Raw genomic sequence first — 8,948 nt, 5'->3', positions numbered from 1 at the left:
CAATATTAAAAGCCTAAGTGTGCTGAGGAAACGGTTTATAGACCCATTTATTTTCTTTCTTTTTTTGGTTTTTTGAGACAGGGTGTCTCTGTGTAACTGACTATCTTGGACTCGCTTTTGAGACCAGACTGGCCTCGAACTCACAGCCATCCGCCTGCCTGCCTTTACCTCCCGAGGATTAAAGGTGTGCGCCACCACCGCCCGGCTTTCCGCCCATTTATTTTTCTTTTTTTACAAACTGGGTTTTTTCTGTGTCCTGGAACTCACTTTGAGAGCCAAGCTGACCTCGAACTCTGAGATTCGCCTCCCCAGTGCTGGGAATTAAAGGGGTTCGCCACTATGCCCATTTCAAACATAGGTAACTTAATCGCCTGAGCCACACAGCTGCACTGAAGAAATCGTGTTCAAAGTTCAGTCCCTGCTACTCTAGCCATGAGCTCCGTGCACGACAGTTCCAGTGCAGGGGAGGGCATGGGGAAAACGCCGTTACTGAAATCCCCACAGCTCCTTTTCCAACACTGCACCCGATGTCTCCTAAATGTTGTCAACAAACTTTCCATTCGCGGTCTCCCGGAGTTTGTTAATTTCTAAGGAATCCCCAAATCAAGAGGGTTGGGTTAAGCAACTTGAGGCAAAGAAATGGGGCCCGGTCTCCCTCCGGCTCCGCACCCGGTCAAACCAGTTCCGGAGGCTTAGGGAGCGGCTGCCAGCCCTGACCCCTTAACCCTGCCCCTCCCCCCATCATGGAAGCAAGCCAGACGGTAGCTCGTTTTACACCAACGGTCTTTATTTTCCTAGCTGACATAGAAAAACGCAAGGTAGACGAGCGTTAAACAGAACCCACCACGGCAAAAGTAAACAGACTTTCTTAAAACACCCTGGCAAAAGAATGTCCTTTCCTGCCCGAAGGTGTCCAAGCCAGCAACTGCGACCAGCTGCCCACCCTTCCCGAGGTGGTCCACGCCAGGCGACGAGTCTAGGCCGACGGGTCCGGGGGTATCCGGACACGCCACTTCTCTTTGCAGAAAGATGTGACTGGTCCAGTCCAGTCCAGGCTCTCAACCGAAGGGCGGCTCGCCCACAGCAAGCTGCCTGTGGGGGCGAGGTGACTCAAGTAACTTCCCAGTCCCTAGGGCGGGTCCACACCCTGGCCTCCTCCCAGGCCCCACACCCACGCAAGGCAACAGGAAGCACCGGCGTCTGTCCCATGACGCAATCCTGACTGCTTGCACAAGCGTGCCTCTTGTAGGGGCCGAAGCGAGTATGCTAGTGAAACGGCCTTGAAAGGGCAGCCGGGGCCCTACAAAGTCCGACCCTGAGATTCGAGATCCAGGTGTCCCTTCTCCTCCCTGTCAAGGAAGGGACAGTCCCTTAATAGCACCTGTGGACGCACGTCTAGGAGAAGGCGCCCGCGCCCCCAGCTCCTCAGTCCTTCCCCTGGCCTCTCGGCGGCTCGGACCGCGGCTCTTCTTTCTCGAGCCCTGCCGGCCCTCGCCTCAAAAAATGTGCGTTCTCGGCTCCGGTGGCGCCGCTCGGAATCCTCAGAAGGCCACCACGGCTCGCACCAGCACGCTGAGCATGTTGTCGGCCGGGCGGCAGGCTGGCTTGGCCTCGCACGTGGGGGGTGTCGGCGGGGGCACGGCGGGTCCACAGTTCAGGAGACTGGAGAAGCGCCTTTGGAGGACGCGGGCGAGGTTGGGGAAGGCGCCTTCCGTTTGTGCGGGAGGATGCTGCAGGCGATCGGGCACCTCCGACGTCGCCACCGGCTCTACCTCCTCTTCTAGACGGGCTTTCTTGCTCGGTACCAGTCCAGCATCCCCGCCGTCGCTCAGGTTGTTGCTGCTCCGGCGCTTGCGACTGACTCTGGCAGGGGTCCGGTCACAGAGCGCTGGGGTCCCCTGGACTCGGAGCACTTCCTCTTGCGTCTCCATGGGCTCCGGAGGCTGCTCGGCGTCGGGGAGCGCTGCTCTCACGGCAGCTTCGGCTTCCCGCGGCGGGTGCAGGCGAGGGTCAAGGGCCCTGCCGGATGGCGGGAGCTCGGGCTGGTGGGTCTCTACCTTGGCTGAGAGGTAGAGTTCCCGAGCGCTGCGCATGACGAGGGACAGCTGCAGACTCCGGTGGAGGCGCAAGCCGCCTCGCTGCATGCGAGAGTGGTACATCTTCCACACGGACAGGGTCATGATGCGCTGCGCTTCTTTCTGTACTTCCATGCTTGTTCGACGAGAGTGTGGAGGGGAGCCGCGAAAGGATAAGACGGGCCAGTACTACTACACTTCCACAAGCGGATACGCGGCTAGACGTTCCGGCGGGGCCAGCGTGCCGGAGCCCTTTTAATATAGTCCGAGTGACGTCACGGAGACGCCACGCCCAATCAGAAGGCCTCATCCGGGCTTTCCGCAGTGGCTAGCGACTCCTTAAAGCAATAGGGATACATTTACGGCTCGAAGGAAGAGGGGGCTTAAACTATACTGCTCTTTGAGACCCTAGGTTTCTGGGTTCTCAGACCTACCAGCGGGCCAGGTGATGAGGCCCACCCACGAGATGGGTGGTGAGCGGTAATCTTCCCACTGGAGTGGGGAAAACCCGGACCAGGGGCACCTTCCCTTAGGGCACTGTTCATCGCGCTTACCAGCCAGCTAATTAATGTTTTCTGAACAGTAAAAACGCTGCTACTTATTAAGCAGTTACCACACGCCGGTTACTACACTGTCGAGCTTTCTCTTTTTATTCAGTGTCTCTGATCCCCCATCTCCACTCCGTAGAAAGTACTTTTTCCAGGTGAGAAAACTGAAGCGGTCACCTGATCAGTATTTACTAAACGAATTATTATTATACTACGGCGAAAGGGGCAAATGAAGCCTCCAAACCTTCTATCTCCACCTTTCCAGACATGGGTGGAAAGTGGGCTCAGACGACGCTGGCTGGCCCTGGAGGGAGCTACCCTGCCTGTAGCCACCGATATTCGCGTCGCGAGTGCAACCTTCAGGCTCAGCGTCAAACATCTCCCAATTTTCCGCGACCCAGAACCTGGAAGTCCCAGTGAACATAGGGCCTGCCAGTCCTCCCTAGCCGACAGCTCTGCCTTCACGCCCTGGGAAGTCAGTCGAATTGCTCCAAGAAAAATATCTGGGTCCAGATTGTTCAGTGGGTCGAGTCGCTTGCTGCCAAGTATGACGACCTCAGTTCGATTCCCGGACCCACACGGTACAAGTGAGCAGACTCATGTAAGATGTCTTCTGATATACACCCCCCCCCCCCAAAGATCACAAACATATAAAGGGATACACAAAGAAAAGAAGTTCTCAGTTCAACCCTGAGTAGTCACATGTCAAGAAAAAACTGATTCTACTTGCAGAAAGGTAAAAAAGTTCTAATATCCTCTTGCTTTTTTTTCTTTTCTGTGCTGGCCCTTTAAGGAACACCCCCCCATACTAGCCGGCAAGCTTCCCGCCACGGAAGCCGGCCGACTTCCCTGGCTAAATTTGGGTGTAGTGACGAAGCTGCGAACCACTTCCGGATGCCCATATAAGGACAAGGGCAGACCGGCTTAGCATGAGCCGCGGGCTTCCGGGGCGGGGCCTCTATCGTAGGCCACACCTCCATTTCGGCTGTTAACAGCCTTAGGAGACTTAGAGCCGCCTGGCTTGTTCCCGTGTGACCGGTGGCGGTCAGCTTAATGTCCCTAGCCGGGCCGCTGGTTTCCTTCTCTCATACCCTTGCAAGCGGAGGCACCGTCACGTTGGATGAGTTCAGGTGGAGAGAGATTCGCATCCTTTGGGGTTAAGGGAAAACGTCTTCGAAACCCACTTTCACTCACAAGTGTAGAGGGCAAAGTACTGGGTTCTGGGTCTGTGCCCTTCTCTCCTCTCCCTGGGGAAGCTACCCCGTACTTAGGCACGTGCCTTTACCTGCTGAGCCATCTTCCTAGCCATTTATTAATTTTTTTTGGTGTTTTCAAACAGGGTATCACTTATATAGGTCCAGCTGTCCTGGACTGCCTCAGCCTCCGAGTGTTTTTTTTTCTCCCTCTTCTTTTAAAAAATTTTACCTGCTTGCATGCCTGTGCCTAAAGAGGGCGTCAGATCTCCAGACACTGGGCTGGTCGTGTTGGCTCTGGGAACCGAAACTGTCCTTTATGAGAACAGCAAGCAACTGGGCATGGTGGCGCACGCCTTTAATCCCAGCAGGCAGAGGCAGGCGGATCGCTGTGAGTTCCAGACCAGCCTGGTCTACAAAGCGAGTCCAGGACAGCCAAGGGTACAAAGAGACCCTGTCTTGAAAAACCGAGAGAAAGAGAGAGATTTGTTTGAGACAAGGTCTCACCCTGTATCTCTCTCTAGCTGCCCCAGAACTCACTAAGTAGACCAGGCTATGCCTCTCCAGTGGTAGGATTAAAAGTGTGAGCCAGCAATGCTCAGCTACAGCAAGTACTCTTGACCTATGAGCTAAATTTAATGCATTTATAGAATAAGCTCCTTACCCCGCTGTGATCCCATAAGACTTACGGAAAAGTAGGATTATTGATATTGGCTAAATAGGAAACTTAAGTTCCACAGCGGCATCTGAGGTCCGACCCAATTCTGTAGGAGGCTGACGCACTGGACGCCCATAACCAAGATGGCCAAGTTGCAGGCGGAAGTCGACACACTTTGGCCTTCTAGGGCTGCTCTTTCTCTGGTGGCCGGGCTCTTTATGGTGGCCTACCAGACAACGAGGGTGGCAGCGTGTTCTGCCTTCTATTAGTGAGCGAGCTTGCCCGCACCCGCCGGGTGGTGGGAGGAAGGGTTGATAATGTCTGTCTCTCCAGGATCCTTTCTTTGTAGTCCGAGGATGAATGACAGTGGCGGGAAAGGGACGGCAGGGCACCGGGGTAGGGTTGTCTAGTATGTGGGTCTCCCTGTGGTGGAGTGGGAGGATGTTTAGAGGGCTGTTGGGGTGTCAGGGCTTCGGTTGGTTTGGGGGCCGATGTAAGGACCCCTGCCAGAGTGGTGCTTCTTGTGTGCCTTCTGCAGGGAGGTGCAGAAAGCAGTGAATAAGGTCGGTCAGCTTACTAAGGGCGAGTGGGCTGCACCAGTGCTGGCGCGAACTCCTGCAGGGAGGCTCTGCGGTGGGGCGGTCATAGCTCGAATAGACCACCAGTGAGCTACGGAGACCTGCAGGAAAGAAAGGTGTTTGCAGAGAGGCTGTGGGAAGCAGTACAGATTAGGTGAAGGCCTGGTTGGGGTGTCTGTCGAGACGGGGTACAGGTGTGTCTTGAGGCCGGCTTTCACTGTAACCGGGCTGGCCTGAAACGAGATCCACCTGCCTCTACCTCGCGTGCATGCTCGGATTAAAGTGTGCAACATCACATTTAGCTTGTGTTAGGGTGTCCAGACTGTAATGTCTTCATCTCAGCAAATGAAGGCCCACTCGGTCAGCCTAAAAGCCCTGGCGTTCATGGAGAAAAGTCATAAAGAGGTAATGAGTTCATCCAGCCCAAGGTGTTGCTGTCAGTCTGACCCTGTGTATTGTCTTCTCTATGTGTGAACCTGTCCTTCTGTGTCAATGTCCAGGCTCTGTGCATGCTTTGTTACCTACCTGCCTCTTTTAGAGAAGTTTACACCTAGACCCTCAGTACCTAAACACTTTTTTTTTTGAGACGAGGTTTCTCTGTATAACAGTCCTAGTTATCCTGGACTCGCTTTGTAGACCAGGCTGGCCTTGAACTCACAGCGATCTGTCTACCTCTGCCTCCCAAGTGCTGGGATTAAAGGCATGTGCCAGCACCGCCCAGCTTAAGAAACATTTTTAAGTACGTGTTTTTCTTGCTGTCTCATCAATGCTCTTCAAATAGTTGGTAACTATTGCTTAAACAATACATGGGGATCTAATCCCAGCACTTAGGAGGCAGAGGCAGGTGGATCTCTGTGAGTTCAAGCCCAGCCTGATTTACAAATGAGTCCAGGACAGCCAAGGCTACACAGAGAAACCCTGTCTCAAAAAAACCAAGCCAAACCAAGCCCCCCCTCCAAAAAAAGATACAATGAGCTGGGCATGGTGGTTTATGCCTGTAACTCCAATGTTCAGGAGGCTGAGGCAAGAAGACTGCAGCAAGTTGCAGGTTAGTCAAGGCTAAACAGTGAAAACTCATCTCAAATAAACTAAAAATTCATGGTAAGCTGCAGCTGACACCTATAATCCAGGAACTGGAGGCTGCAGCAGGAAGTTCAGAAGTTCTATGAAAGTTGGGCCTAGGTAGATCCCCCCCCCACCCCCCCGACAGGGTTTCTCTGTGTAGCCGTGGCTGTCCTGGATTTGCTTTGTAGACCAGGCTGGCCTTGAACTCACAGAGATCCACCTGGCTCTGCCTACCAGAGTGCTGGGATTGTAGGCATGCCCCACCATGCCTAGCTAGACTTTAATTTCTACATTTACTTGTTTGTGTATGTGTGTGTGTATATATATATATAGTCAGTGTATGTATGTATGGAGGTCAGAGGACAACTTATGAGAGTTGATTTTCTCCTTCTGCCATGTGGATCCCAGGGGCTGTCCTCAGGTGGTCAGGCTTGGCATCAAGTGTCCTTACTTTTGAAGAGCCATCTTCACAGCCTCATGGCACACACCTGAGTTCAAGGCCAGCCTGGTCTACAGATGAACTACACAGGGAGACCCTCCCATATCTTTCTTGTGATGTTGTACTATAAAGCACCCTCTACCTCCCCACCCCCCATTCCTCACAGCCCTGCCGACTAAATGAGCACAGCAATACACTAAGGGCTGCAGAAATGCTAACAGGCTCCAGCCTAAGGACAGCTCCAACCATCCAACCTCCTAGATCAGGACCAGGGCCCTTGGCTTCATAACACACCCTCCACCTAAGAAGCAGAGGTCTTAGAATATTGAGGGGGGAGGGTAGGGAGGGAGGGAGAGAGAGAGAGAGAGAGTTCCAGCCTGTGGTCAAGGGGCCAAGAATATACAGAAGACTACTTACTGAAGCTTTCCTGCACATTAAGGGTTTAAGTGGTTTTTTTTTTTTTTTTTGTCACAGAAATTCACTTGCTTCTGCCTCAAGAGGGCTAGGATTATAGGCGTGTGTTACCGCACCCATCCTTTGAACTCACAGTAATCCTCTTGCCTCAGGTTCCCAAATGCTGGTTCCCATGTTTAGAATTTTTTGTTTGTTTGTTTTGTTTTTTTTCGAGACAGGGTTTCTCTGTGTAGCCTTGGCCATCCTGGACTCACTTTGTAGACCAGGCTGGCCTCGAACTCACAGCGACCCGCCTGCCTTTGCCTCCTGAGTGCTGGGATTAAAGGCATGCGCCACCACACCCAGCGCTTAGCATGTTTTAAGCCTAGCACTTCATCAACAGGGTGTGGTGACTCACTCAGGAGGTACAGGTGGGAGGAGCAGCAGCTTAAGGCCATTTAGCTAGAAAGGAGCTTGAGGACCCTATCTTTTGTTTTTGTAAGATTTATTTTTTATTATGTATACAATGTTCTGCATGCATGTGTGCCTATATGCCAGAAGAGGGTACCAGATCTCATTATAGGTGGTTGTGAGCCCCCATGTATGTGGTTCTTGGGAATTGAACTCGGGACCTTTGGAAGAGCAGTCAGTGCTTTTAACCTTTGAGCCATCTCTCCAGCTCCAAGATCCTGGCTTAAAAACAAAATAAAATCCCAGCATTGGGGAGGGGAAGGCAGGCAGATCGCTCTGAGTTCAAGGCCAGCCTGGTCTACAAAGCGAGTCTAGGACAGCCAAGGATACACAGAGAAACTGTCTCGAAAAATCAAAACAAAAAATCCCAAAACCTAAATGAAGTGTGGGTGTGCATATCAACACACACACACACCAGCCAAGTGGCAGACACCTGCAATTCCAGGTAATGGGAGACTGAGATAAGGTAATAAGATTCTAAGTTGAGGGGCTGGAGAGATGGCTCAGAGGTTAAGAGCACTGACTGTTCTTCCAGAGGTCCTGAGTTCAATTCCCAGCAACCACATGGTGGCTCACAACCATCTACAATGTGATCTCATGCCCTTTTCTGGTCTGCAGGGGTACAAGCAGGCAGAGCAATGTATACATAATAAATAAATAAATCTTAAAAAAAAAAAAAGATTCTAAGTTGAAGGCCTGCCTAGACTACAGAGTAGAACTAACAAGAGGGACCTGTGCAGTAGTGCCTGGGGTGCAGTGCCTTGGCATGTGAGTGTACATACAGTGTCATAAAGACAATAAAGGGAAGCCCAGTGCCGGGAAGCCTGGTGGTGGGGCCATACCCATCCAATCCCAGCTTTTGGGAGGCAGAGGCAGAGGCAGAGGCAGAGAGGGCTCTGTGAGTTCAAGGCCAGCCTGTGAATCCAGGACAGCCTGTCTCTAAGGGGGGGGGGGGAGAGACAATATAGAGAAAACAAGGTGTATTAGTATTTCCTGTCGTTGTTCTGGGCATTCTTTTTTGTTTTCTGAGACAGGGTTTCTCTGCATAGCCCTGGCTGCCACTTTGTAGACTAGACCAGCCTTGAAGAGATCCATTTGCCTCTGCCTCCAAGTGCTGGGATTACAGGTGTGTGCCACCACGGCCAGCACTCTAGGTATTCTTTATGAAGTTAATAACCCTCATTCTAACATTGGAAAACAAGGACCCCATATGGCTCTCTTAAGCTGGGTGGCACTTGCCTTTAGGAAGCCGAGGCAGAGTTCTGAGTTCCAGGCCAGCCAGGGTTAGAGTCAAATTTGTGTCAAAATAAACCAGCAACAATGAGAAAACTGAAGCATCTCAAGTGGAATGGCCTTAGGGCCCATTGTCAGTGTGTGGCAGGTGTGGGGAGGACAGTCCACAGTCTATGTTGTCACTCACCGCCCTGTCAATTGGCTGCAAGCCCATCCTGGGTCTGCTTTGGGTTAGTGTCCATTGACCACCTGGAATGAACAGCAAGCCATGCAGCAGGTGCGCGGGGCTGGGAGG

General features: G+C 52.4%; 1 protein-coding gene across 1 annotated transcript; it reads right to left on the bottom strand.

The window, feature by feature from the left end:
- Positions 1-766: 766 nt before the first annotated feature.
- On the bottom strand, positions 767-2,325 carry IER2 (immediate early response 2). Its single transcript, XM_084756533.1, has one exon. The coding sequence runs from the start codon at positions 2,208-2,210 to the stop codon at positions 1,542-1,544; it is 669 nt and encodes a 222-aa protein (XP_084612659.1). The 5' UTR covers positions 2,211-2,325; the 3' UTR covers positions 767-1,541.
- Between the last annotated feature and the right edge of the window lie 6,623 nt (positions 2,326-8,948).

The sequence above is a fragment of the Acomys minous genome (genome assembly GCF_964271855.1).
Source record: "Acomys minous genome assembly, chromosome: 14".
NCBI lineage: Eukaryota > Metazoa > Chordata > Mammalia > Rodentia > Muridae > Acomys > Acomys minous.
The sequence above is the reverse complement of the archived record's forward strand: the minus strand, read 5'-3'. Positions and strand labels throughout refer to the sequence as shown.

Coding starts and splice junctions, on each gene's coding strand:
- IER2 (XM_084756533.1), bottom strand. CDS start 2,210: ATGGAAGTACAGAAAGAAGCGCAGCGCATCATGACCCTGTCCGTGTGG.